The 25,533-nt window shown below is 50.8% G+C and overlaps 9 protein-coding genes and 1 non-coding gene across 10 annotated transcripts; 5 read left to right on the plus strand and 5 right to left on the minus strand.

Annotated features, from left to right (window-relative positions):
- Window positions 1–374: 374 nt before the first annotated feature.
- Window positions 375–2,687, minus strand: STEHIDRAFT_102850 (uncharacterized protein). Its single transcript, XM_007308439.1, has 7 exons — window positions 2,486–2,687; window positions 2,366–2,434; window positions 1,930–2,315; window positions 1,560–1,672; window positions 1,174–1,491; window positions 822–1,105; window positions 375–714 (listed from the first exon to the last, which is right to left on the minus strand). The coding sequence occupies exons 2-7, from the start codon at window positions 2,396–2,398 to the stop codon at window positions 502–504; spliced, it is 1,347 nt and encodes a 448-aa protein (XP_007308501.1). The 5' UTR covers window positions 2,399–2,434; window positions 2,486–2,687; the 3' UTR covers window positions 375–501.
- Window positions 2,688–2,889: 202 nt separating this feature from the next.
- On the plus strand, window positions 2,890–5,735 carry STEHIDRAFT_171310 (uncharacterized protein). Its single transcript, XM_007308440.1, has 6 exons — window positions 2,890–3,296; window positions 3,561–3,711; window positions 3,768–3,826; window positions 3,876–3,985; window positions 4,047–4,697; window positions 4,757–5,735. The coding sequence occupies exons 1-6, from the start codon at window positions 3,038–3,040 to the stop codon at window positions 5,381–5,383; spliced, it is 1,857 nt and encodes a 618-aa protein (XP_007308502.1). The 5' UTR covers window positions 2,890–3,037; the 3' UTR covers window positions 5,384–5,735.
- Window positions 5,736–6,222: 487 nt separating this feature from the next.
- Window positions 6,223–7,443, plus strand: STEHIDRAFT_114294 (uncharacterized protein; the record flags this gene model as incomplete). The annotated part of the gene is made up of 9 exons (XM_007308441.1): window positions 6,223–6,265; window positions 6,321–6,363; window positions 6,422–6,497; window positions 6,563–6,649; window positions 6,783–6,835; window positions 6,919–6,994; window positions 7,057–7,213; window positions 7,264–7,346; window positions 7,405–7,443. 9 exons carry the CDS (start codon window positions 6,223–6,225, stop codon window positions 7,441–7,443), a joined length of 657 nt encoding a protein of 218 aa, XP_007308503.1.
- A 1,597-nt stretch (window positions 7,444–9,040) lies between these two features.
- Window positions 9,041–10,722, plus strand: STEHIDRAFT_141688 (uncharacterized protein; the record flags this gene model as incomplete). Its single annotated transcript, XM_007308442.1, has 15 exons — window positions 9,041–9,083; window positions 9,134–9,176; window positions 9,238–9,313; window positions 9,375–9,461; window positions 9,512–9,532; window positions 9,591–9,643; window positions 9,697–9,793; window positions 9,853–10,026; window positions 10,085–10,132; window positions 10,191–10,215; window positions 10,280–10,293; window positions 10,349–10,367; window positions 10,427–10,436; window positions 10,514–10,558; window positions 10,647–10,722. Coding segments are annotated over 15 exons (831 nt in total), but the record flags the coding sequence as incomplete, so codon positions are not given.
- Window positions 10,723–11,163: 441 nt separating this feature from the next.
- On the minus strand, window positions 11,164–12,972 carry STEHIDRAFT_124512 (uncharacterized protein). Its single transcript, XM_007308443.1, has 3 exons — window positions 12,537–12,972; window positions 11,782–12,226; window positions 11,164–11,672 (listed from the first exon to the last, which is right to left on the minus strand). The coding sequence occupies exons 1-3, from the start codon at window positions 12,882–12,884 to the stop codon at window positions 11,341–11,343; spliced, it is 1,125 nt and encodes a 374-aa protein (XP_007308505.1). The 5' UTR covers window positions 12,885–12,972; the 3' UTR covers window positions 11,164–11,340.
- A 167-nt stretch (window positions 12,973–13,139) lies between these two features.
- Window positions 13,140–15,908, plus strand: STEHIDRAFT_171313 (uncharacterized protein). The gene is made up of 9 exons (XM_007308444.1): window positions 13,140–13,257; window positions 13,338–13,463; window positions 13,563–14,274; window positions 14,343–14,466; window positions 14,572–14,715; window positions 14,780–14,821; window positions 14,909–15,111; window positions 15,171–15,359; window positions 15,458–15,908. Exons 1-9 carry the CDS (start codon window positions 13,183–13,185, stop codon window positions 15,583–15,585), a joined length of 1,743 nt encoding a protein of 580 aa, XP_007308506.1. The 5' UTR covers window positions 13,140–13,182; the 3' UTR covers window positions 15,586–15,908.
- A 26-nt stretch (window positions 15,909–15,934) lies between these two features.
- On the minus strand, window positions 15,935–16,007 carry STEHIDRAFT_t227. Its single transcript has one exon. It is a non-coding gene; the product is annotated as a tRNA-Phe (tRNA).
- Window positions 16,008–16,530: 523 nt separating this feature from the next.
- On the plus strand, window positions 16,531–19,139 carry STEHIDRAFT_124514 (uncharacterized protein). Its single transcript, XM_007308445.1, has 10 exons — window positions 16,531–16,554; window positions 16,643–16,846; window positions 16,906–16,982; window positions 17,062–17,141; window positions 17,207–17,382; window positions 17,452–17,540; window positions 17,606–17,706; window positions 17,768–18,489; window positions 18,544–18,788; window positions 18,867–19,139. The coding sequence occupies exons 2-10, from the start codon at window positions 16,715–16,717 to the stop codon at window positions 19,024–19,026; spliced, it is 1,782 nt and encodes a 593-aa protein (XP_007308507.1). The 5' UTR covers window positions 16,531–16,554; window positions 16,643–16,714; the 3' UTR covers window positions 19,027–19,139.
- A 342-nt stretch (window positions 19,140–19,481) lies between these two features.
- Window positions 19,482–22,200, minus strand: STEHIDRAFT_124515 (dimethylaniline monooxygenase). Its single transcript, XM_007308446.1, has 11 exons — window positions 21,605–22,200; window positions 21,478–21,543; window positions 21,260–21,412; window positions 21,141–21,197; window positions 20,586–21,076; window positions 20,378–20,513; window positions 20,301–20,306; window positions 20,095–20,233; window positions 19,886–20,021; window positions 19,754–19,807; window positions 19,482–19,695 (listed from the first exon to the last, which is right to left on the minus strand). The coding sequence occupies exons 1-11, from the start codon at window positions 22,080–22,082 to the stop codon at window positions 19,651–19,653; spliced, it is 1,761 nt and encodes a 586-aa protein (XP_007308508.1). The 5' UTR covers window positions 22,083–22,200; the 3' UTR covers window positions 19,482–19,650.
- Window positions 22,201–23,329: 1,129 nt separating this feature from the next.
- On the minus strand, window positions 23,330–25,348 carry STEHIDRAFT_65119 (uncharacterized protein; the record flags this gene model as incomplete). The annotated part of the gene is made up of 4 exons (XM_007308291.1): window positions 23,330–23,861; window positions 23,934–24,213; window positions 24,851–25,124; window positions 25,184–25,348. 4 exons carry the CDS (start codon window positions 25,346–25,348, stop codon window positions 23,330–23,332), a joined length of 1,251 nt encoding a protein of 416 aa, XP_007308353.1.
- Window positions 25,349–25,533: the final 185 nt, after the last annotated feature.

Consider the following 25,533-nt stretch of genomic DNA (forward strand, 5'->3'; position numbering starts at 1 on the left):
TGGATGAGAGCCATATGTGTGTCAACAAGATCGTAGAAGGCCCTGAGGACTACAATCAGACTCGAGAGGACATGATAACCGGAGGTTTGTGCTCCATTGAACACGCCGAAGTAAGTTACTCAAGGGGAGGTCTGAGCGTCTTGTGGGCCTAAACCTCAGGCGGTGAGTGTATTGGTCTTGAAGATCATCACCACGAGTATATACAATATGAACGTACCTCGAGAGAGAAATCGTTTCTGGGAAGTTGATACTTCGACGACGCAGCGCGGTGAGGAAGTTAGGGGATGCAGAGAGGCACTAAAAACAGGCCACCTCACAAGGCAGTCACCACAAGGATCACTGTGAATTACCACCCCGTAGACAGTCAACAACCCGAGCCTCAATCGAATCGCATTGCTGTACAAACCCCAGCTTACAGCTCCATGCCTCCCTTCCAATCTACAATAATAATCTAATCAATCACTCAAAGAAACAAGCATCATCCCCAGCCTTCTCGTCACCTCATCCACCTCCACCTCCACCGCCGCCACTCGCATCCTCAATCGCAACCTTCCCCCCGATCGCTGCCACGATCACGAAACATACAACGAGCGTCAACTGCCCCACGAGATCCATACCAGCCGAATGGATAGGCATGGCATACATGTCTGGATCGAGGTTTCGGTTCCACAGGAGGTGTGTGAGCGCGCGGGCGACGAATAATGAGACGGAGACCTGAATATTGAATACGAATAGAGGATAGAGAATAGTGATGTTAGTAAAGTAATGAGACGATGCAGAGGAAGGAGGAAGGGAGAGAGGAGAGGTGGAGGGAGACGTACGGCGAGGCAAAATCCTAGCCCAGCAGCGGAAATCATACCGAATCCTAGCGTTAGCCATCCTAATCCCTTGAGGATCGACAGAAGGATGACTTCGACGGGAAGAGTGACGAGGAAGAGTGTCAACATGACCGTTCGGGTGTTGAGCGCAGGAGTCTGAGTATTCGAGTGGGATTGTGGGGGAAGAAATGTGGTGCTGGCCGAGGGATCGTGTGGAGTGGAAGAGGCGGCGTGTAGAGCGGTCGAGAGCCGGGAGATGAGAATGGAGCCGACGCTGCCGGGAAGACCTATGCACGAAACCAAACCAATGGTATCAATAACATCTTATGGTCGTGGGGTATATAGCACAATTTACCACTGATGGCAACCGCCAGCAATGCGAAGTCCTCGAATCGGCTCACAAATATGTCCAATACGATCCCCGTCCCACTGCTGATCACCATCGCACCAAAGAGCGGACTCCATCCCTGCCAGATCAAGTGTTTGACATCTGGATTCTGGCGGGCGATGTTACCGCAAACTCCGATGGATACCACGACGATAAGGACAATAAGAATGATCAAGAGGATTGGAGGCGAGGAGAATAATGGTAGGAGTAGAGTTGAGCTTATGCCGAGGAGCGTAAGGGTGACCAGGTCGCCGAGACAAGATGCTATTGGCGGTGCGATGTTGTCTATACAAAAGGATGCGATGCATGAGTATAAAGAAGAAAGGCGACTGAGGAGGTTTCGGATGGCTGACCAGGATCGCGACCGAATTTTCTGCAAACGACGATGAGGCCACACATGAAGGAGCCCAACACGAGGGCGGATATACATGCGGCAGACATGGCGGTAGAAGAGACCATGACGAATCTAGACAATTTGTTAGCTAAATATTGAAAGACACGTTACCAGCCATGGTAGACACAAGAAGTAGCCAGAAGAAAGCCATGGGAGTAAATGGTTGTGGCGTCAATTGCGCAGGAACGCCACCTGAACCTAGGATCGTGACCACAATCCAGGCGAGGTACCCATAATACGAGAAGTTGACATTGAGATCATCTCTCAACCGTGGGATGCACTGCATACCTGTGTAGAGAGATGTTGTGGCGTTAGAGACGGTTACTCACTCAGCAAAGCCAGACTTCGGTGCCTCTGGACGATGTGTAGGTCTAGGAACTCGCGCCAGAATAGTTCTGGATGCGTTCCCGAGTATAGCACTTGTCGTAGAGTTCGTTCCCGTGCCCTCGCCAGTTTCGGGGGGCTGATCCGGGACCACAAGGCCCAGTAAGAACGAAACGCACGCCGCCACAAAGGACACGACTGCTGCTTGCACCTGCAGCAGGGCGAGGTTTCCAAGTATAAGGGAGTTTCTAGATTTTGGATTGTCAAGTTGGCCCATGTTAGCAGCAGTTCCCAGGCGTGCGGATAAGTTCATCTCGAGGTTGCCCTTGAGGTTGAGGATGACGGGGATGATCATGATGAGCTCGTTTATTTTACTCATGGCTTGCCAGTGCTACAAGCAATTAGCCTATATAAACATCGAAATCACATCAAAGCACGTACCGAGACGTGGTCTAGTAACTCTCCGGTGAGCATGAGACCGATGGTGGTGAAGAGTAGGGTAGGTGCTGTCTAATCCGACATTGATTTCTGTTTTATGATATCAAAATATACATGGCGCACCTCAAGTACCAGACCAAAAATTAGTCTCCCTACAGGTTCCTTTCTCTGTCCAGTATCCCGCCAGCGGTGACTGTGTCCCGAACCGGGAGACAATAGGGCTTCCTCGTCCGCATGCTGGTCATCGTCGGAGTGCCTGTCTTCGTCATACTCGTACGTTTGTCCCCTGAGAAGATTCGGATTGGGAGTAACGACCACTTCGTCCAAGGCCGAGAGCTCAATATCGTCGCCCGTTGAGCTCGACGGTGTGGATGGTGAGCGTGACCTAGGCGACATCGTTGACAGCGTAACGTGTTCAAAGCCATTTCCCAGAAAGGCAATCGACACATACTGCACGCGTGGGAATCTGGCTCAGCCGACTCAACGGTCACATCGTTCACGACTCGAACGACACACTTCGCCTATCGCCTTCATTCTGGCTTTGTACTGCTCATATATCTTCTCGAAAGACTGGTCAATAGTTTTTGGCAGTCATTTTGGACCGTCTTGACATCTTCAAATCACCCGGAACGCGCCTGAGCGACCACACCGACGTGACGCGCCACTTTGCGAACAATGCCACCAATATGCTCTCCCTATCCTCCCATCCCAGAATATCAGTCACCTATTATCAAGACATCGCTGGAAACGATGCCGATGACCAGCGACCTCGAACATCTCCTTTCCGAGCTCAAGGAAAGGCGACAGTACCCGGAGGAGAGACGAAAGAAGGCAGAGCAGGACATACACACCCTAGACGAGTCGTATCGGAGGCTGACGGCGAAGGAGAAAGGAAAGGCGAAGGCTGTTGAGAGGGTCAAGCGAGAGCGAGGCTGTGCGTAAATTTGGCTTGATTTCTAGAGATTTATTGACTTACTTCTGCGCACACCTTGTTTGTGTCACCCGGGTCGCTGTCTCTTGAACGCCATGCTTCTGTTTCTGCTTCAACATGACTTATTCCATATTCGCCGTTCGCATGATGCGATGGATCTTGTTCCCTCCGTACCTGGCCGCTATTTGTTTGACAAATACCTTTGGCGCTATGGCCATCCTCGACTTCTTTCCGCTCGCTACACCTTGCTCTTGTCCGGATTCCCAGTTACCCCTCTTCCTGGACAAGTCGAAGAAGTCAGAGCTTCACCACATCCTCAACCGGGACCATCAGCTCCTCCACCCAGAATGGCTTCAACTCCAGTGGCGTCTGTCGTGCCAGCCCCACCACCACCACCAGCCGCCCTTCCCCGCAAGTCGTGGGTGCCCTCTTTCCCGTCCGTCCAAACTACGGTCTCATTGATTTCTACCTCAGTGACTCGAAGAATAAGAAGAAGAAACGTAAACGAGATGTGGACAGTGACGATGATCGTGGTGGGTCGCTTCACCGACGGCGTACACCATATCCTAACACCGCATGCAGATTCCCAAAGACTCAAGCCAACCCCTCCATCTGTTCATACAACCCCCCAACCAGCCCACGCTCTCCCAAAGGCCGCCAAACCCAGCGCCGCCTCAGCAAACCCTTCCAAAGTACGCAAACCTCCCCTTTCCCTCATCACCATCATGGTGCCACTAACCCACGTCCTCCTAGCTCTCTTCCGGCCCAGACTGGACTGTCCCACCAATAACGAATCTCCTCCCCGCCCGCCCAAAACCCGCCGAAGTACCCCTCCCAGGACCCAGGGAACCCTCAGAAGTAACCGAGGACTTCTCCAAAGCGAAACAACCGTCCCAAATCCTCATCAACACCTTCTACACCTCCATCGAACCCTACATCCGGCCCCTCAAAGAGTCTGACCTCGGTTTTCTCTCACATACCGCCTCCGAGACCGAGCCGTATATCATGCCCCGACTTGGACGACATTACACGGAGATTTGGGAGGAGGAGGATGTGGCAGCGTATGGAGGCGTGTTGCCGAGCACGCAAGCGATCAGGGCATCGACGAGCTATGGGAGGCCGGCGGAGAGTGCGCCGGTGCCGCGGTGGGATCCGGCGACGCTGAATGAGGATAATTTGTTGGCGGAGGAGAGGGGACACGGGCCGTTGACGGAGAGGTTGGTGAGCGCGCTGTTGCCTGTGGAGGACTCTGTAGTGTGGAAGGGTGTGAAGGCGGCGGAGGAGGCGATGGAGGGAAGGCATGGCGTTGGGGTGGGGAACGCGGCTGGGAGGCAAGTGATAGTGGAGGATTTGGAGAAGAGGATACGAGATAGCTTGCGGTTTCACAAACTGCTGGAGAAGCCGGTATGTGCCTGCGTTTTTTTTGGCTAGACAAAACGCATACTAACTCGGTGCTTTGATAGCCTGATTTCTCGGACCCGCTTGACGATCCCATAGCCACCGCCCTTCGTCAGGCTCAGGAGCAACTCCGAACGGTCGTAGCCACGAACAAAGCTCGCAAAGCCCGCCTCGCAGCCGTCGCTCGCGATAGAATAGGCTACCAAGAATACATCGACCTCCGCGACTCCATTGACAAGAACATCAGCACGCTCTACACCAAACTGCAGAAGAAAGAGGGCCCCAAGGCTCCGAAGAACAAGAAGAAGAAAGGTTCTTCGACCGACGTCAATGGCGCAGCCAACGGTAGTGCGAATGGCGCAGCTGCACCGACGGGTACTTGGCCTGCGTCGGCGGGATTGGGGCCAGATGAGGACAACTTGTTGAAGGTGCCGGAGCAGTTGAGCCAACTTGTGGCTACGAGGAGGAAGTGGGTCGATGTGGTTGGTGGAGTCTTCGAGGAGAAGCAGAAGGAGAGTCCAGGCAGGATTTATGGTCTTCCGAAGAACAGTCTCTATAAGGGGATAGAGGAGGAGGTCCAGGAGCTGTTGAGGGCGGGACCCGAGGGCGCGTCTGATGGACTGGGAGATGGAGGTTTGAGGGGGAAGGGGAAGGCAAGACAACTAGGCCCGGACAACATGGATATCGGGTAGGGAGATCGTGAGTCTTTTGTAATTTTGCATGTTTTGACGCTCGCTGTGGGCCTTTGCTGTTTCATTTCCGCTGTCGGATTATTATAATGTTATTTTCCCCCTTTCCCTTCGCCTTTGCTCCACTCATCCCCATCCTTTCCATCCTTGCCCCAGATCACTCCCCTCCCACTGCTGTTGTTATCCTTTTGATGGTGTCGTGGAAGACCCGCATGTATCGCTTGTGTTTCTCACCATTGCAGCTCATTCACAGCAGAAGTCGAGAGGCCTCGTCGTTCTCCTCGTTTTCGATGTATTTGTCTTTTCCTTCCGTTCTCAACACAATTCAGACTTCCTGGACTGGTCCGCAGTTCCGTCAGCACATACTGAGATTCAGCCTCCACAAACGCGCCACGCATGTACTCCTAACAGCGTGAGAGGTTGAGAAGCTTGCCACTTTGTGTAATTTGATCCGTATATCGACCCGGCCGTCGTTGTCGGTACCAAGTGTCTCTTGTCTCCTGCCGTCATCAGCTTAAAAGGCAACTCACTATTCGTCAACCGACACTCATCGTTAACCAAGACCTTCGTACGAGCACAGCACTCCCTCGTAGCAAGATTCCTCCCAAGCTCTGCCCCTGAGTCTTTTTTACAGACGAGTGTCATCCAGTGCATCGCTCCTTTGTTAATGCAGTAATGCCGTTTCGGCTGTTGATCACAGAACACAGTCGTCGGGTATCCTTTTCTCGTCATAGTCCAGGTAGGGCACGAGCAGGGTAACTATGAATCAAGCCCACCGGGACATATAAAGGACCTCTGTGCTTCCTTCGAGACACTGATTTCACTCTCCTTTGCCTACATTCATGGTTGATTGGCAAGATCCCGAGACGATACGTGCTCAACACGGTACGTCTTGTTTTTTTCCGCACACATCCCGATCTCTTAACTGACGGATCTTCAGAATCTCTTGTGAAGTTATGCTATTTCTTGGATGGAATGCTTGTGTATGATTTGTTTCAAACTTAGAGCATATGGGTCAAGTTCATACTCAATCTTGTACAGATGGGAGTTTCTAGTCGCGTTACCCTTTGACTTAAAGCTGTTAAGAAATGGTCGGGCTACCCATTTCGCGCCGATGGTGAGTACCTCCAGCTAATACATCATCGATATCTGTAAACATCCTGACGCTCATGACTTCTACAGGTGTATATGTTGTGTCGCTTCATGACTCTTTCAACCGCATTAGCACAAGTTACTGGCTTCAGCCTACAAAGCGACTTTGATTGTCAGGTATGTAGCGCATTTATCCTTAGTATCATATATGTTTAGTAGCTCACCAGATCGGAGCAGGCATGGTACACGGCTCTCGGGGTTCGACGATCGCTTTCTGCCTTTGATAAAAATCTTGATAGAACTACCCTAGGTTTTCTCGTACTGCAGCCTTGGAACTGCATCCTTATTGATAGTCCTACGCGGGTATGTTTTGGCTCTTTTGCGGTCGTACTTTCCTCGTTCTTCATCCACTAAAACAGAACTAGACTTGCTATTTGGCAACAAAGCCTTTTTCCGTCGCTCTTCATGGTCGCTGTCTGGCTCGTAAACATCGCATTCCTGATTCGGAGTCTGGCCATTGGGGTGGGTTGTTCAGCGCATGACCGTAGGCGCAGATAGCTGAGCTCATCGTCCTACATATATAGTCTCAATCTGAATGGGACCCTACGGCCGACGCTTGTGTTTTCCCGAAGTCTAACTCCGCACGAGATAGTATCATAAGCCTGCTGGTCACCGATACTGTCTTACTGTGCACCGTCCTCGCTGGTTTGTTGCGTATGAAGAACTCAGGCGGCCTATGGAGTAAGCTCTTGAGCCAGGTGCCTTTATACGTCCTCGACTTCGCGTAGCAGACTCAATATCTAATTGGGGAACTTCTTTCAACCAGGGTATTGTGTGGATAACAATCGCAATCACCTTCGGGATACCGGGTGCTGTGAGTTCAGAACACCTTTCCGTCAGTCGTCATATTGAGCTTAATCATCCATCCTTAGGTTTTCATAGTGTTAGACCTGAACGGTAGTAAACGATAGTGTCTATCGCTGCTCTTTATAATGCTGATATACCTGTGCTCTGTCGGTTGATACCTACAGAGCCTATGAACATGGTAGGTGAACTTTCCTGAAGCTCCGTTGGCGGTATGATCGTGACTTTCAGGATAATTGTCAGATGTTCCAAACCCTCACACGTATGCCAATGTCGCTCCTTGTTCTTTCAATCTAATCAATATTGATGACCCATTCACTTCTCCAGTGGCGTCATTGTATGTAGCAGTCCTTGTGACCTGTTCTCAGCTTTCTGACGCGAGCATTGTTAGAACCATCTGTGCTACACGCATGTATCGCGACCTCTCAGAATATGCGCACGTCTTGATTTCTGGTATATCTCTCGTAGGACAGCGTTAGCCTAACACAGTTGATCCGCCTACAGAAGCAAACCGATCGCGACTATGGACTTTATCGGAGGTCCCTTCCCCGTCTTTAGAGATACTACTACAGAAGGTGACACGTTGAATACTACACATAGCATTGTGTTGACCTCAATACCACGGCACGATGAGTAAGTGATACCTTGTAAAGCCGCTCGTCCACGTCGCTAATACGAGGCTGACCTTTTTTTGCGGACCAGTCCTTCTGTAGTACTTGGTGATGATATGGAGAGTCGCAATCAGCTAAAGACCAAAGAGGCTGGAAAGGGAATACTGGGCACCGTCGAGTCCGAAACGAGTAACGTCGCCTGAATCCCACCCTTTTTTACTTTTACCTGAGTATAGTGTCTATTATTCGAACAATGCTTCTCGATGAATGCTCACTGGAATCTGATTCATTGCAGTGTATATATAGGCCAATCCGTGCCTAAAAGACTAGGGCAACAAATTGCGCGCTGCCGACACTCGTCTGTGCGTTTGGCACCGTCATAACCTCCCTAGGGATAGCCGTCCATATCAATGCTTACGTACTAGAACTTCTTCAAGAAGGAGAGCAAAATGCTACAAGAGACCGTGTATTAGTCTCCAAGTAGGTCGGCTCCATTCATTCACCGCGGGACGGTCGCTGTAGATGGATATCCCCAGTCACAACTGGGCATCCGCGAACGCTTTTCAAAAACGTATAGTTGCAACAAAATACATAACTGATCTTGGGCATGGACTACTATGGAGGCGGAGCCATCATGACGGAAATCCGCCGCTCTCTCTCCACTTAGCTAGAGTTCTCGTATTCCGCCTACTAGCTGCAGTAGCTGGAGTGCACGCCCCGCGAGCGGGTACATGCCTGAGTAGATGAGTTTGTGTATCTCATCCCATGACCGTGACCACAGGCTAATATAAAGGCTGACGTACATCTCATTAACACTTTCTGGGCAGCTACATGTTCTGTCGCCCCGTGACGATTCTAGACGGCAGCCTCTCCGAATCAGAGGGATCTCCCGCTATTCTGTTCGATGACTACTACGCTAATTCGGAGGTTTAGATACCCCGCCTAGCTACGCGTCTTCACCCACAGTACCCGTCTCGTACATTCTCTTGAAGTGGATCCGCTCCTGGGGCATACATAAAGACCGGGAAAGTCTTGCTCTCATCCATCTCCAAACCTGAGCCTGGATCAGTCAGAAGTCTTTCTCTCTTGCGCGATGGTCGATTGGAAAGACCCTGGCACTATCCAGATTCAGCGATGTGTGTAGTGTAACTGACAGTGCCTCCATCGCGCTGACACTCATCCTCAGTGGCTCTTGTCAACTTCTGTCACCTTCTGAGCGGCATATTCTTGTAAGTCCCTTTGACATGTTTATGTTATATGCGTCTTGGCTGATGATCACTTTCGATGCAGTTGGGAGTTCTGTACGACTGTGTCTTTCGAGTGGGCTTTGGTAAAGAATGGACGAGCTCTTCGGTTTGCACCCATGGTACTCCAGCTGATAGTCTCTGGCCACTGCGATCAGTTTCTGACCAAGGCTACGTTCATAGGTCTATATGTGGTGCCGCTGGTTAACGTTGGGCGCAATGATATCCGAGGTCGTTGGCTTTAATCTTCACGATGAATACAATTGCGAAGTACGTCTCACCACCCTCAGAGATCATTCATTCTTCCAACAACCCACTAGGCGTGGTACATAGCGCTCACGGTAGGCCGTCGTCGAGGTCCCTTCGTCAGCCATACTTGCGCTTAACATGTTATCACAGACGTTCGCCTTTACGGCCATTGGCGCTGCGTCTCTATTGATAGTCCTGCGAGGGTATACCCAGTCAATGTGAATCGCATTTCGTCGTTGTGCTAAGATACTGATAGAATTGCAATCTGGAATCGTCGCTGGCTTCCGACCTGCTTCCTCATCGGAGTTTGGTTGACGAATGTAGGATTTCTACTTCATGGTCTCATCGCAGGCGTGAGTTTTACGATGTATTAATCTGAGAGCACAAACCTATCACTTAATTTCATTTCTAGGCTCACTCTGTATGGGATGACTCAATTGGTGCTTGTACATTTCCAGACCGCGATTCCGCTCGGGACAACGTCGTGGTCACGCTCGTAACAGACGTTATTCTTTTGTGCGCTGCCATCATTGGCCTCCTGCGCATGCAACTAGGAGGAGGGCTCTGGAAACGAATCCTTAATCAAGTGCGGAAGATCCTCCATCTCAATCGCGATCGGTCTTCCTAATATTCTATTTCACCAGGAAATAATATGGATCGCGTCTGCAACATTCTTTGGCCTACCTGGAACGGTGAGATGGTTTGTCGGGGGTCGTATTCAACGTACACAGACCTGATCCTTTACATTAGGTATTCTTGGTACTGGATCTCAACGGTAACACCTTCCTGTACCGTCTTCATAAATAACTACTATCTAAACCATATTTTTGTCCTGGCAGAGCCCATGGACATAGTCTGTATATTTTGCTCGGACGTCGTACCTATTACTGAAACCCGTATGCCTGAAGATGTTCCAAAGTCTCACCAGTATGTGTTTACCATTGCTTCATACGCCGTCAATCTTGCCGACGAATATTTGCTTGCAGTGGTATCGATGTGCGCACCTCTCTTTGCGCTCTTAACCTCGTCAGCTTGGATATGAATCTCATAATGTCTTCCTGGTCATAACGTAGGACTATCTGCGCCACGAGGATGTTCCGTGATCTATCGGAATATGCGTACGTACTACTTTCTATTGTATAACAGTCACAGCCTATTTCCCCCCTTCTTTTTCGCTGATACAATCCCTTCTCGCCACCTTCGCAGAAAACAGCCAATCCAGGGCGACCTCCTCAATAGGCCCTCGCTCATAAACATAGCACGCGAAAGCAGGCCATCGGACAACACCTATAATCTCCCACTGACCGTCCTTCGAAACAACAGGTGACTGTCCAGTTTTTCCACCGATGCATGACCGGATGCTGACCCTTTTCGTCCTGAGGCCGAATACTGGCGTGGACAGAGACAGGCTCGAAGTCAAGGACGGCAATAATGGTATCATGGTCATTGTTGAATCTGAGGTGCATCATCACGGGGCCGAAGACATAGTTTGAAGCCAGAAGTTCTGGGGTACGGTGCCAATATTGTGGAACGTTCGAGCATGCCGCAGTGAAGAATCATCGTTCATGTAAATCTTCCGCTGCCGGATTGCTTACGGTCTCAGGGTTTTATTGGCTGTATTAGTCTACATTGCTAGACTGATTCTTCTTTCTTGGATGGGCTTTCGGTATTATTGGAGTTAGCCAAGTTGTGCACGAACGAGCATTCATACATTCATTGGCCCCTCGTATACCTTCGCACACGCAATGGCGAATCAGAAGATGAGACCTTTACTTTTTCAGTTCACCTATTCACGCCCGTAGAGGGTTAGGCTTGCTGCCAGCTGATATAGAACGAAGGGCAAACGGTACACAACCCAGTCTGTGAGAACCCGACTCCAAGACCTAAGCTCCAAATCGAATCACTGCGTCTTCACCTTCTTACTCTTCTTAGGCGAAGTCTCCGCCTTCCTCTTCTTCCCTTTCTCCTTCTCCCTCCCCGCCTTCTCCGCTCCTTCCTCCTCCTCACCAACTTCCCGATCAACATCCATCGCCGCAATATTGCCCCCACCCTCACCTTCCGCATGCCCTCGCACTCCATAAGGCCTAAAGCGATGTTTGAGGAGTTCGGGCGGATAGGCGTGACGCGGCGGGTTCTGATATAGCGCAGCTGGTGAGGCTTCAGTTTTGGGGGTGGAGACGGGTAGAGCGGGTGGTGCGGAGAAGACGATATGGCGTGCTATTGGTTTTGGCGCTACAATAACATATACGTATCAAAACGTTGACCATCAGCATCCAAACCACCACCAGCCGCATGCGTGATGACATGAAAACTAGAGAGAATAAGAAGGTCAGGGACGTACCGAGGTACAACTTCCCGCCCTTCTTCGCTTTTGGCAACAGAACATTCAGAGTCCTCAGCTCCTCTCCCTCAATCATCGTCGCACCACTCTTGTCCTCGCCATCCTCGCCGTCTTCATCACCACTTCGTTTATTTTGGGCGTTCGCCTCTCGCGGTGAAACGGCGGGTAAAGACCATATGTCGTATGTTCTGTCTTTCCGATCGAGCGAACCGATTTTGGTAGGACCCGACTCGACGTTCGAGGTAGAATTTGTGTTTTTAGAGGTTTTTGACTTCGATTTTGAGGGTTTGGCAGAGGAGTCGGAGTCGGAGCTAGAGTCGAGGCCACTGGAGAACGAGGAGGAAGGTGACGGTTTGGGTGGTGTGGCGGTGGTGGTAGTAGTAGTAGTAGTAGTAGAGGGTTTTGGCAGGGTGAGGTGGACACCTTTGAGATGTTTTGGTTTTACCTGTGGGTGGGGCAAACCAAATGAGTCCCTAGATTTGGCCCGACTCAGGAAAGATAAAAATGAAGAGAGACCACAGTGACTTGTACGAAGTGCACATGTGACATAGGCGTAGATCCGGATAACATGCGTTCGACAGCACGCTTCGTCTTCCTACAATTAGATACTGTCCCTGCTCATCCTTATCGTTATAGCAGAGACAAGTGGAAACAAGCCATATGTCATATGACCAGGGGCAAGACAACTTCACCAACCCTTGTCCCCAGTGCATATCCATGCTCCGGAAGCACATCTCAAGGCTCGAAAGACTCACCGACTCTGGCACTCTTACAAGCCACACTTCGACCTCCTCGTCCTTTTTCACGCTATCCCAATCGAAGTCCCCGAACTCGAACTCCAGCCCCTTCGCGTCGTGAACGGATGCAAACTTCGCAGGTGGTTTGTACTCCCAGGTAGGCTCAACACCTTCATTACGAGCTTCGACTGGTACATCATCAGAGGTTTCGGTAACTGTAGCCTTTGACTTGGCTTTCGACTTAGAACTGGATTTGGCCGGTTTCGATGAGGTGGAAGTGGACTCGGTGGTGGGTTTTGTAGACTTTGTAGACTTCGCAGACTTCGAAGGTTTTGAGGCCGACGCTGACGTCGATGCAGAAGGCATTTTTTGAAAATTTCGTTGACAAGATTAGAGGCCCTGAGATGTCCCTAACAAGTAAAGCAAGATGTCGCGTCCTAACAGTTCGTGAGAGTAGAGACCAAAGAGGTGGGCAAATTGAAATTTCTGAACGCGAAAACAAGTCCGTCAAAGTCTCACGAATCTTGCGCCACACATCGACGCCACCCGGAGCACCTCCGACTACTTATACATCGATGAGATCATTCATCCGTTTTCTCTCCTCTTCTTCTTGAGACCCACGGACAGGCAGGCCTTATTGCCTTGTAAATATCAGCTGGATAAAATGGAGGCACACTCGGACGTTCCTGCTGTTCTAACCATCGCCGGCTCCGACTCAAGCGGAGGAGCGGGGATTCAAGTACGCTTCTTCCGTCTCTTCTCTGGAAACTGGAACCAAACTACTGACAATGTATTTGCCGTGTGGTGGAATGTTTCCAGGCTGATCTGAAGGTCTTCACATCGCTGGGGTGCTATGGTACCAGCGTTATCACTGCTTTGACTGCTCAGAACACTACTGGTGTTCAGGGCGTACACTCTGTTCCGCCAGAGTTCGTCGCTGAACAGGTGAGCATGAGTCACTATCGAATGGCCTACAGTCGACTTTCGATAATTCAGTTAAATTCTTTCTTGGATTTACATGCTGAGCGCTATGTTTTCTTCTAGCTAAAATCAGTATGGAGTGACACACCCATTCGAGCGTTCAAGACTGGAATGCTGTCAAAACTCGAGATTACCCAAACTCTCGTGGATTCTCTCCACTCTCTCGCATCATCCAAGCCGAACGAACCTGCTACACAACTTCCACCACTCGTAATCGACCCAGTCTGTGTTTCGACCTCGGGCCACACCCTCCTTGACCCGAGCGCAGTGAACACCATGATCACCTCCTTGTTTCCCCTCGCTACGCTCATAACACCGAACAAATCCGAGGCAGAATTGGTCCTTTCGCATCTCATCAAGCCTGGAGATAATACAGAGCGGAAAGAACTTGAGTCTCTAGAAGAGATTCTCTCCGCCGCCGCACAGCTCCTCTCGTCCGGCCCCAAGGCGGTCTTGATCAAGGGCGGCCACCTCACCTCGTCCTTCGCGGATATAGCCGCCCTTATATCTGCTCATCCGAACGTGAAAGTTGAGAAGGACGAGATATTAGGAGAGAATATGGAGATTTTGCTCGCTGCAGGTGTGGAAAAGGACCCGAAGGATTTTGAGCTCGTGGTCGACGTGTTGGTCGAGCGTGCTGAGGGTGCCAGTAGAAACGGAAACGAGAATGAGGTCACTGTATTTGCGAGGAGTCGGATTGAGTCAAGGAGTACACATGGGACGGGATGTACGCTCAGTGCTGCGATTGTGTGTGGGCTCGCGAAGGGGTTATCTGGTAAGGCTCACACCAATCCCTTCAAGTATGTGTTCGCTCATCCGTGGTTCAAATCTCGCTTCATACAGTGAAGGAGGCAGTGAAACAGGCAGCCTCGTACACACATCAGGGAATTGCGACAGCCTTTCCGATGGGTAAGGGCCATGGTCCGTTAAACCACATGCATTCGCTCGTTCAAAGGAGCATTCCAAGGTATAACGTCCATCATGTATTGTTGCCGCCTTGCTCGACACTGCACAATCTCCCGAGCTTCCTTCCGCATCAGTATTGACTTATTAATACATAATATCTTTATAGACCGACATTAGCCAACCCTCACCCATTTACCCGCCTCCTCATTCAATCGAACCGCGATGTATGGAAATCATACGTGGAGCATGACTTCGTCCGTGAGCTGGGAAAGGGGACTTTGAAGAGGGAAGCCTTCGTTCACTTTATTAAGTAGGCTTTTATATCCTCTTTCAACCTCTGACATACCAGCAATAACAAGCGAACGCAATAACAGGCAAGACTATCGTTATCTTAAATATTATTCACGAGCATACGGGTGCGTCCTGATCTCCCTTACTTTCTACCCTTCACATCTCAGTATAATATCCTCGCATTCCTCTCTCTGACTCTCTCTCTGATACAGACTCCTGGTCGCCAAATCCCCCACCTACTCTGAAATCTCCGCCGCGTCCGCCATCATCCAACACATCCTCCGCGAATGCGAGATGCATCGCGCTTTCTGCGGTAAATGGGGTGTCACGCCCGAAGAGCTAGAGGGTAAAGGCGCGAAGGAGAGCGAGGCAACGACAGCGTACGGGGCGTTCATTATGGATGTTGGGATGCAAGGTATGTCATCGTTCACCTCTGCCCTTCTCCATCCATGCCGACGTGCTGGGATGAAATAGGTGACGCCTCAAGACTCACGATGGCGCTCGCGGCTTGCCTTCTCGGTTACGGCGAAGTCGGACTCTGGCTTAAACGCGAGTCGAAGAGAGAGGATACGTGGGTGAACATGGACGCGAGTAATCCGTACTTGAAGTGGATTGAGGACTATTCAGGAGAGGATTATCAGCAGGCTGTTAGGACTGGGATTGGTACGTCCTCTTTCTCGTGATCCCTTGGGCTCCTTTCCTTGCATATTACGTGATGTTCGTGCATCCAACGCGGACGCTCACGTACCGATATACACCAGAAAAAATCGAAGCAATGGCCATCAATGATCCGCCTTCGCCGAAGAGATTCCAGGAGTGGATCGAAGTCTGGGAGAGATGTACGAGGTTGGAGAAGGGTTTCTGGGATATGGCTATCAACCTCTCATAGATCTCGAGAGCTGAGTTTATGCTTTGCAGCACATGGGTCATTATCATTCGTCCGCCTCACTAGCTCGCAGACGTGTTTATATCAAAACACCAGGGCAGTATTATAGACTCATGAAGCCGAGGACTCGACACAGTTTGCTTTATACTTAGCGTTGATCGTTCGGGGCAATCTACATGGGTTGCTTACCGGTGGGTTTGTACATGCGATAACATGAGGCAGTCATTCAGGAGACCCACTGTACGGTGTCGATAGAAGGACAACGGAGCGAATGCGAACTTGAGCCGACGAAAAATTTAAATCCCATGTTAGATTTGACAAAATCAATGTCAACAGCAAACCTGTGGTCATATGCCATGAGCCTGGATTGAACAGGCGACCTCCAGAACTTCAGTCTGTTGCTCTCCCAGCTGAGCTATCACGGCAATAAGTATGAGATGGAGGCCACACTCATATTCAATCCTTACTGTATTTTCCGAGGAGCGCACACCTCATCGTTCACAAACCACATTGAAGTCAGTTGAAATATAGGAGAAAATGTGGAGTTGTTGTCAGAAGAGGAAACATAATTTTTGGACGTTCCCGGTTTCCTGAAGACACCTCGGGCTCGTGACAAACGTGGGAAAACCATCGCGGCCGCCTCTTACGGTTAAGTCGCGTCGCGTCGCGCTCTGCCGCCAACAGTCGAGATTGTCTATACCTTCCTATCTACGAAAGCTGTCATGGAGTCGACTACCGGTAAAAGCAACATGATAGCTTCACAAGGTGCGTACGCTCTCTAAATCTTCCACTTCAGATAGTAACTGACACCCCGTATTACTAGACCCTGTTCGTCCTCCATCCAAACGACCGAAAAAGACCATGCCCGGAGGGTCAGTTTTTAAACCTGAGAAGCCAGCCACTGGATTATCTCGAAGAAAACAAGGCCGTTTGAGCATGATGCCAACTTTGTCGCTCGATGTACTGTACGAGGTCTGTCAAGTCGATTCTTGGACCACAACGCATTCGTTCACCTACGTTTCTGACCTTCCACCGAATGGTCTACATTTTTCTTTGGCAGATTTTTGGACATCTGTGCCCTATCGACTTGCTACATCTATCACGCGTCTCTCAATCCTTCCGCCAAGTCCTCATGTCCCGCTCTTCAGCTTGGCTTTGGAGGTCGACTTTTAGCAATCTCAATGGGCCACCTACCCCACCGCGGCCCGAAGGGATGTCAGAGCCTGCCTGGACGCACTTGCTGTTTGGCGACCCTTTTTGCGATGCAAGTACTCACTCATTGATTCGAAGTACTTCCCCGGTGATGCTGACTGTTGGAAACAGATCTGTGACCGGCGAACTCCCATGAAACCTGACTGGGTATTGCGGCGCCGAACGTGCAAGGCCTGCTCAAAGGAAACGTGAGGATCTTGGATGCTCATATGCCCCATGTTCATATAGTGCTGACTTTTTTTTCTGACTGCTGCGATCCTGTCGTAGCGTCACGGCATTGATTCCACCGACATCGATCGGTTTCACAGCTTTCCTCCAATTGGTTCAGACCCTACGGAGAGCACAACGTACGGTCTTCAGCTTCGTCTACCGTTCATTCAATTATCAACTTACCCGAAACAACGGCTTGCAGTATGGGATATGGACGTAATGCCTGATTATATTTCCCCATACTTCCTCGAGGACGACTGCGAGGATCTTGTGGATGAAGTAGAGGCCATAGTTGCTAGCACCAAACCGGAGGATTTGGACGCGAAACTCGAAGAGGTCCGTGCGGCAAAGGCACAGGCTCTCGACAAGTTGATGGATGTGAGAGTATTCTACTACTTCAGTGCATCCTATGGTTCTCAATCCTCGCCTTTTGTCCCGCGTATTCAGCATGCGAGACTGTGTTCCAAATGGGCAGCAAGTATGGAGGTAGAACGTCTCAAGGAGATCAAGGCACGGAAGCTGGCTCGCTCTAATGAGTGAGTCCGTTGACCTATCAGGCTATCGATGCACAGTCTTACCAGGAGACGCGGATGTGGAATAGCATTACGGAGCGGTTCGTAGCTCTAGGGTACACCAAATCAGATACATACAAGATCCGGGGCCATAAAGAGGTCTTCAATGACAAAGCGCTCACTGACAGGAGTACGTTCCGCCTTGTTTTTGCTCTTCACGCCGATGTTCCTGACAAACTCGCACGACGTAGTCTGGACACGCATCAGACCGATCCTCGAGCCCGAGGTGGCATTCGCGAAGGCAAAGCGTCTCGAGCAGGAGCGCAAGTTCCGACTCGTGGAACGTCGCAAGATCTGCAAAACAGAATATCAGAAGCTCCTCCTCTCTCAGCCGCCTATGAACATCGTCTTTTATCCGAAACACTACGAGCTCGCAGAGTTCCCAGCAGTTGCAGCACTTAACGCTGTAGACGTCGATGTTCACTTGGACGACGGGTTCCCAGCTAGAGCGAGGACAGCCATCCTAAGCCTGATGCCCGCTGCCATCGACGAATGGATCAACAAACGCAAGGCCAAGGTCCTTTCGACTCTTGCTTCTCCTCCAGCGCCTGGCTGTGGAATATTCGACATGCCCGCCGAACTCGAACTCGCGAAGAACGTTTTCGTCGCCGATGAGGACCCAGAAGTACCTCTCTACGCCCAGGGGATCTTCTGCTACCGTTACAAGGATGAGGATCGATCTCCAAAGAACTCGATGCACACGTGGAACATCCCAAAGCTCAGTGGGTCTGCTCAGAGTGCTATTTTCCACCTCTTGGATCTATGCGGACTGGATCGTGATACCACAACCACGAAAGAGCTTGACGCCCTTCACCCACTATTCGTCTGTGAGAACTGCACAGTCAAGGGTGAAGCGATGGTTTTCGCGAACCCAAGAAGGGTGGGGAAGTATGTGCATACATGGATAGAGGCTGTAAGGCGGCTCCAGTTGTATTTCCTGACCGAACGTCTTCTGACTATGCTCCAGTTGGGCCACCAGACGAGGGCGCCCAGTGTACCTTCATGGGCCAAGACACATGGTGTCTGCCGGTTCAAACTACTTTCGGACGAAGATCGACACGCCGCCTCTGAACTAGGTCATCGGGGAACCCTCACGCACTCGAATTGGGGGTGCTGTTACTGCACAGCACACTTCAAGAAGGCGATGGACAGTTCATGGGAGTGGGGAAGCTGGTTCACTCGTTCGCAGATCGTCGAACATCTCAAAACTGCGTAAGTAATATACTCTATGCTCTCCTATCGGACCGTCTATTGGAGTCTTTGCTTACTACTCCTCTTCCCTCTTTCTAGCCACGATACAGGCGAACGCGAGTCAGTGGAGGGGACTGATTTCTACTACAACCCATGGCATGAAAGGCACGAGGACGGTCATCTTTTCCTTGATATGGAACGAGAAGGCGAGAACGAAGGGACCTGGGAAGCTGTGGAAAGGTTGGCTGTGGATATTTGACGGAACGAAAGCTAGCTCTACACGTTTTGTTTCTGACCATCTCCTTTACTAACGTACAATATTCTGTTCGTAATCTAAGGGCTATTCCTTTGCATGTCTCTATCGGCCAACACACTCAACTTATAATAATACAGTGCTATTGAGGTTATCAACCATCTTATAACGCAGATGTCTCCATTTCGTTTGGTCGTGTTTGCTCTGTTCATTTCTTTTCAAAGTGCTTTCTTGGGGTTTTAACTACAATCGTGACATATACCGTTATAGCTACTATGCGCTGACGCGATTTGATGCATCGACATTTATCCTGCAATCAATAGTCAGTCCTTTCGAGGGATGACCACGGTTGACCGGTTTGGCCGTGATGATTGCCCTGTTTTAGTACGGCTATGCCCTCAGCCCGTGCTGCCTCAGAACTCTTGAAACCAATCTGAGTTTCATACCGTTCATCTCGCTTCTATAAGCCAACTGTCCAATACATTCATCGACAAACGGGGGGTAGCTCCGGTAGGTCCTGTCTATCATAATGTGATTCTAGCATACCTTACATATGATCGCGACGTCTCGGACGCCGAATGTGCTAAGTAAAAGGACATCGAAAAGAACGAAGCAATAGGCTAAGGGTCGTTATTGCTTGTTGTACCCAAGCTCGATAGCTTTGATTTGCAGTGCCTAAAATGAGATATGTGAGAATTTACTATCTCGGAGTGAACAGGGGCCGGAATCGTACCAGTTGTTTTGACATGAATCTCGAGTTGTAGAAATCGCCCGCACCGTACCACAGCTGTATCAAGAGGTAAATGATCAATGATGGAAGAGTATCAGAAGAAAAACGTCCGACGAGGATGAGAACGAGACGTACTCCAGGCTGGCCCGACGGGCGATAACATCCCCTGAGCTCTTGCTCATGGTCAAAGCCCCACAGGACCGGCGTCTTCGAGATGACCTCTTCTCCGAAGAGGGTTTTGAAGGACTCCAGGATGCTTCGATAGCCGGTTCTTCATGATAGCACAGTCAGTTAATCCCTTACCATGGTTGCACTTAGGAGAATGTAAGGAGAGGAGAGCGTACCCAAATACCACGACATCGGCTTCGACCTCACTTCCATCGGTGAAAACGACAGTATTGGAGGTGAAGCTGGCAATTTCGACTCCCTGTTTAACGCCTACTTTATCCTGTCGGATTAGGTCGGCACATCCTACATCGAGCCCTGTAAAGATGCGAGCGCTTAGTCGAAGCGTGGGCTACCACATCAGCCTCAAAGGTGCCACACTCACAGTAGCCTTGGAATAAGTGAAACGCGACCAAATCAGTCTATTTCGGAAAACCTTCGATGAGTGAAAGGCAAGCGTACCGCCAAAACGCTCAAACACGAGTAGGAACTGGCCATGTCCTCCTTTATCGGCGACTTTCAGCCCTTTCGCCTCCACACCATCCCATAGCTCATTATCCATATCGTTAGGATCCGGAGGCGCAGCTCCAAGGAACTCCTATAACGCAGGGAGACCATGTCCGTCAGAATGATGATAAAAAACACAGAGGACGTCAAGGTCCAGACGCACCTTCTTCATACCCCACGGTATACTCGAAAACATGAAATCGCTAACGGGGCACGGCACATCTATCGGCCAGCCTTGCAACAGCATCAACTCCGTCTTCTTTCCCGAAACGATCGCGGTATCGCTCCTCTGCACCATCAACACGCTCTTCGCACCATGCGTCACCGAATCCTGACAAATATCCGCCGCCGTGTTCCCCGCTCCAACCACCACGACCTTCTTGCCAGCGAACGGCTCCGCGCCTTGGAACGACTGAGCATGGAAGATTTCGCCTTTGAATTCGGGCATGGTGGGGACGTCAGGGACGTTCGGTGCGCCTAGCGTTCCGGCGGCGAGGACGATGTGGGCGGGGGTGAGTGTGACGGGTGTACCGTTGCGGAGGATCGTGCATGTCCATCGGCCGGTGGTGGGGTCGTACTTTGGTGTGGGCTCTATGGTGGAGTTGGTCCAAACGAGGAGATCCTGGGAGACCGCATATTGTTCGAGGAAGTCGGCTGTTGTGCAAAACCAGCGTCAGGGTCAGTTTTATCGGACAAAGTCAGGAAACGAGAGCGTTACCTAGTTTATCCCGAGGAGTGAAGGTCGGCCAGGTATCGGGAAAATTCTGATATATCACTGTAGACGGTGTAGTGAGTGATGAGGATACAAGACAGACGTTCTATAACGGATTTGCGTACGCGAGTGATGTGGCCGTGGAGTATGTAGGACTAGAGTTGGGTAGCGTTTACGCCACACATCACCGACACGGTTATTCTTCTCGATAATGATTGTACGGATACCCATCTGCTTGAACCTTGCCCCAATATTCAGGCCTGTCTGGCCCGCCCCGACTAACATGCCGTATCCTCACATGTAAGCATTTTGGGCCACAATGTACGCCACAGGATAAACACACCAATGATAACCTGAGGATCACTCTCAATCTTGGCGAATCTCTCCGCCTTCACCCGGTGCCACGGAACTTCGCTCATCATGAGTAACCACGAAAGACATCTCCCTATGCAGAAGTAGAAAATACGCACTCGTATGCCCTCCATACACACCAGACTCAGGACCCATCTCCTCATGTCCCTTCAGGTCCTGCATCATCAAAAACACAGATATAGCCTTCCACTTGCCCTCCCCATCCTGCATCAACCTCGCACACCCCTGTCCCTTCGCAATCGGCGTCTCAAACAAGAAACACGCCACAACACCCAAGACGGGCCCCAATATGGACCCGTACGTAGGTTTGAAGTACTGTCTGTCGTCGAGACGGATGTTCGATATCTTCGCGTTGGGAAGTTTAGGAGCAAGGAAGGCGCGAATAGCATCGTGGCCGCGAGCAGTCCGGTTATCCCACGTGAAGATTAGGATGTCTCTGAACCAGCCGTTGGGGAGGATAGAGGGTAGGATGCCTTCGACGTCGCCTGCTTCGAAGGGTTTGGCGAAGTCTGAGAGCCAAGCTGAGGCGATGGCGTGTGCGTCGGGTACGGGTCCTCCAGTGACAGAGTGAGGCATCGTGTCGATAGTTAGCGCGCGATTAAAATAGCCTGCTTATTTCGAGAAGAGTGCACAGTTTCAGAGGATCAATCGAGCAACAGAGCAACTCAGCAGGCTATATGGACTGATAGGTGATGGGGAGAAGAGGGCAAAGTCCTGAGAAGAGCAAGACAACGTGGAAACAGACATTTATCATAACCACGGTGCCGATACGCGTTGCGAAGCACAGCTGAGAAGGATAGGAGCTTTAAAATTGGTCAGAGACATCGCCGTGATCAGAGCTTTCGATGGAACACAATAATTGTATGTACGTGGGTGTGAGTGGGACAATCCAGATTGACTTGAGATTCACCGAGTCGGGGTTAGAACGCAACGTGGAACGCCGTCGCATTGCAACCTCACACCTATTTGGTATTAATTTCCAATTACTTTGCCGAACAAGAAAGAACAAGACTCGACGAACAAAAAAAAACAGGCCACGTATGTTCAAACTGTAATCTCAAGCAATTCCCAAGGGAGTAAGAAGCGGCGAACATTAGGAAGAGATCCTTTCAGAACGGAACTGCTTGCAGCACTGAAACGACCTCAACCAGCCTCCACATCGGCCGCCTACAGAGCATTGTGGAACGGTGCGAACAAATCGGGCGCTAGGATCCATCTGAAACACCCTAAAAACTCTAAATCGGAATCTCTCGTAAGTAACCGCATATGTACGAACAAGAGACGAGCGCTGAGCGGCCTTTTCGGATGGCATATCATCATTTAGCAGATTGAGACTCAATCAGTGGACACCTGGGAATACAGCTAGGTGCAGCGGCACACTGCACACAGATGTACTCGCAACACGGTAAGAACGCATCGGACGGTGATGAGGAGAAAGAAAGGCGATAAATAGAACACTTTGCTAGTTCGCCGCCGAGCGCCGGTCCCAAAATTCAGGATGAATTGAAACAAAGAGCCTTCGAACGACCTTCGTCGCTGCAGTTCATGAGCCCAGGCGACGAATATCTTGAACCAATGCTACAAAGCGAGTAGAGGATGTCCATTCTGGATATTCAACAGTCCGCCCTCAACACGTCTGCGAACGGACGTATCAGATCCCATACCTGTATCGGTGACATGCTTGTGAAGCGAGAGGAGACGCACCATAGGTAAATACACGTCGACCTCCGACCCTCTCAATAGCGTAGTGATAGCGCCACCGCCACACAGCCCAACGACGGAAAGTCCGCCCACCACTTGTCTATCCTCATCGACATCCCCACCTAGTAATAATGCAAGAACAACAAACTCAAACTCGCCCCAATCAAAAAAACCAGCAACCCAACCCTTCCATCTCTCATCCTCCTCCTCGCCTCCCTCAACTGCACATTCCCCTTGTCCACCTCTTCCCTCGTCTGCGCCGCGTCTTCCCATATCCTCTCCGCCACCTCCGTCTGTCTCCCCAGCTGTTCTACAAGCTGCAGCTGCAGCGCGCTTATCTCGAGCAGCCGCGATTCGGCCTGTTGGATGGACGCGAGCTGGGACTGGGCTTGTTGCAGGATCTGTGCGTTTTCGGATTCGAAGAGTTGGATCTGGGAGGGGGTCAGTTCGGAGAGGTCGGCGTCGGAGGATAAGTCGTCGTCTGAGAGGTCCCATGCTGCGGCGGAGTCGGATGGAGGTATTGATGAGGATGGATAGGATGGGTACGTGGAGGTTGTGTTGGGATTTGGTGCGCCGAGGGTTGACGCTATCATGGACGTGGCCGCACCACCCAGCCAGCTGCTTGCTCCTCCACCACCTCGTTCCGTCATCGAGCTACCAGCCGATTCTGCCCCTCCCCCGCCATACCTGGACGCATCCAGCCCAGCCGCTGCTTCAGCGCCCAACAGAGCCATCTCCCTCCCAGCGCCGCCACCCAACGTTTTTGTCCGCTCCGTCTGCCTCTTCACTCGCTCCTCCTGCATGTCCTTCTGTTGTTGGCTCACATCTGCCAGTCGCGTGGTGAGGTACAATGTCACGTTGTTGTTGTGCGTCGAGATCGCGTTATTGAGGAGGGTAGTGGAGGCGGGTGTGAGGGAGGTTGAAAGTGTGGATGATATGGAGGATAGCGAGGAAGGTAGGATACGGAGGAGGGGAGAGGATTCTTTTGCTGCGAGGTCTGCTCGGCCTGAATAAAATGCGACGAGGTGGTCAGCGTCGCTAGTTAAAGCTCAAACACATGTGGAAACCTCCGAAGGGAGTGATGGACGTATGGAGACGAATAAGTCTGGCGGGGGTAGATACAACTGTTGTCGATGTGTTGTCGACGCAGAATACCTCGCAGGAGCTGTAGAACAAAATAGGGGTCGTGATCGTACTGCCTTGGCGCCACCGCCACACACGTACTCAATCGCAAGTCTCTACCACTGCTCTCAAACGTGTAGAACTACGTTGCGCGTAGCGCATCATCCTGCGGTCTGTAGAGAAGTATCAATGGCCACTTCTGTGATCAGTGTCCCACGTTTGAACACAATCGCTCTCATAAACGAGGACTGCACGAACGAAGTGTATGACCATCAGAAGGACTTAGAATTCTCAGGGTCCAAGAATTCCTGGTAGCGTGAGGGAAACAAGAATATGAAGAGCGATTCAAGGGGAAGTATTGGTGTCGTGCCCATGGATTCGTGTCGCACCTCTGAGTATAAGGCGCTGGATGTCCTATCTGTGCCAGAAGGATGGGCGATGACCGCTACATCGTATCACCCATCCTCACAACGTTCCAGAGAATAGTCAAGCCGAAGAGTTTAAGTGATGACCGTACTCACGTTTCTCTAGTTCCTCCATGGCCCTAACTTTCTGGGCGCACCTCGCCAATATCATCCGAACCTGCAAATCAATCTGATCCCTCTCCTCATTCGTCAAATACTTCACATCCTTCCACATCTCATCTATTCCCATGGTTGGATCAGCATCAGTGTCAAGGCTTTTCGACGTCGACGCTGACGCTTGACGCGTGAGTGGTGGTCTGCGTGCGTGGACGTCTAGGTATGGTTTCCGGATATTGGCAAGCATGCGGGTGAGGGTAGATATGTGATTGTGCTAGACGAGTATTCGGACTGTCAGTACTCGTCGGTTTAGAAAACAAAACTATACGCAACGATTGAGTATGCCTCCTTCATATACGACGGCATGAAAGGCGTCGAGCCTTCCCCTGGCACATGCGTCCGTTCACGATTCAGCTTTCTCCGCTTTGGAGGCGACACTTTCTTCCTCTGTTCATTGACGAGCTCGTGAAATGTCGATGTGAGATCTCGGATTGCCATGTCAAACGGCAGATAATGAGTAAATGAGAGTAAATGCAAGGATCTATGCCTTTGAAGCACTGTATAAGCGAAAAGCAAGGACAACAGAAGTTGTGGTGGTGACGTTGGACGCGACGCGAACGAGGCTCCGGCCACGTTTCGAGTCGGCCGTGTGGCGCAGGAACCTATGGGCGACATGTGGCCCG

This window comes from Stereum hirsutum, assembly GCF_000264905.1.
Source record: "Stereum hirsutum FP-91666 SS1 unplaced genomic scaffold STEHIscaffold_15, whole genome shotgun sequence".
Taxonomy (NCBI): domain Eukaryota; kingdom Fungi; phylum Basidiomycota; class Agaricomycetes; order Russulales; family Stereaceae; genus Stereum; species Stereum hirsutum.

Bases quoted from the DNA above. Each gene is read 5' to 3' on its own strand.
- STEHIDRAFT_102850 (XM_007308439.1), bottom strand. From the start codon at position 2,398: ATGCTCACCGGAGAGTTACTAGACCACGTCTCG. The intron at 1,673-1,929 runs GTGAGTAACCGT...CAAATTGTCTAG, and splicing joins CCGAAGTCTGGCTTTGCTGA to ATTCGTCATGGTCTCTTCTA. The intron at 1,492-1,559 runs GTCAGCCATCCG...CCTTTTGTATAG, and splicing joins AAAATTCGGTCGCGATCCTG to ACAACATCGCACCGCCAATA.
- STEHIDRAFT_124514 (XM_007308445.1), top strand. From the start codon at position 16,715: ATGTCCCGCTCTTCAGCTTGGCTTTGGAGGTCGACTTTTAGCAATCTC. The intron at 16,983-17,061 runs GTGAGGATCTTG...ATCCTGTCGTAG, and splicing joins AAGGCCTGCTCAAAGGAAAC to CGTCACGGCATTGATTCCAC. The intron at 17,383-17,451 runs GTGAGAGTATTC...CCGCGTATTCAG, and splicing joins CTCTCGACAAGTTGATGGAT to CATGCGAGACTGTGTTCCAA.
- STEHIDRAFT_171310 (XM_007308440.1), top strand. From the start codon at position 3,038: ATGCCACCAATATGCTCTCCCTATCCTCCCATCCCAGAATATCAGTCA. The intron at 3,297-3,560 runs GTGCGTAAATTT...CCGGATTCCCAG, and splicing joins GGTCAAGCGAGAGCGAGGCT to TTACCCCTCTTCCTGGACAA. The intron at 3,986-4,046 runs GTACGCAAACCT...ACGTCCTCCTAG, and splicing joins CCTCAGCAAACCCTTCCAAA to CTCTCTTCCGGCCCAGACTG.
- STEHIDRAFT_171313 (XM_007308444.1), top strand. From the start codon at position 13,183: ATGGAGGCACACTCGGACGTTCCTGCTGTTCTAACCATCGCCGGCTCC. The intron at 14,275-14,342 runs GTAAGGCTCACA...CGCTTCATACAG, and splicing joins GCTCGCGAAGGGGTTATCTG to TGAAGGAGGCAGTGAAACAG. The intron at 15,112-15,170 runs GTATGTCATCGT...GGGATGAAATAG, and splicing joins TATGGATGTTGGGATGCAAG to GTGACGCCTCAAGACTCACG.
- STEHIDRAFT_124515 (XM_007308446.1), bottom strand. From the start codon at position 22,082: ATGCCTCACTCTGTCACTGGAGGACCCGTACCCGACGCACACGCCATC. The intron at 21,077-21,140 runs GTAACGCTCTCG...TTTGCACAACAG, and splicing joins CACTCCTCGGGATAAACTAG to CCGACTTCCTCGAACAATAT. The intron at 20,514-20,585 runs GTGCGTCTGGAC...CCTGCGTTATAG, and splicing joins TACCGTGGGGTATGAAGAAG to GAGTTCCTTGGAGCTGCGCC.
- STEHIDRAFT_124512 (XM_007308443.1), bottom strand. From the start codon at position 12,884: ATGCCTTCTGCATCGACGTCAGCGTCGGCCTCAAAACCTTCGAAGTCT. The intron at 12,227-12,536 runs GTGAGTCTTTCG...CCCCACCCACAG, and splicing joins TTGTAAGAGTGCCAGAGTCG to GTAAAACCAAAACATCTCAA. The intron at 11,673-11,781 runs GTACGTCCCTGA...ATGTTATTGTAG, and splicing joins GGGCGGGAAGTTGTACCTCG to CGCCAAAACCAATAGCACGC.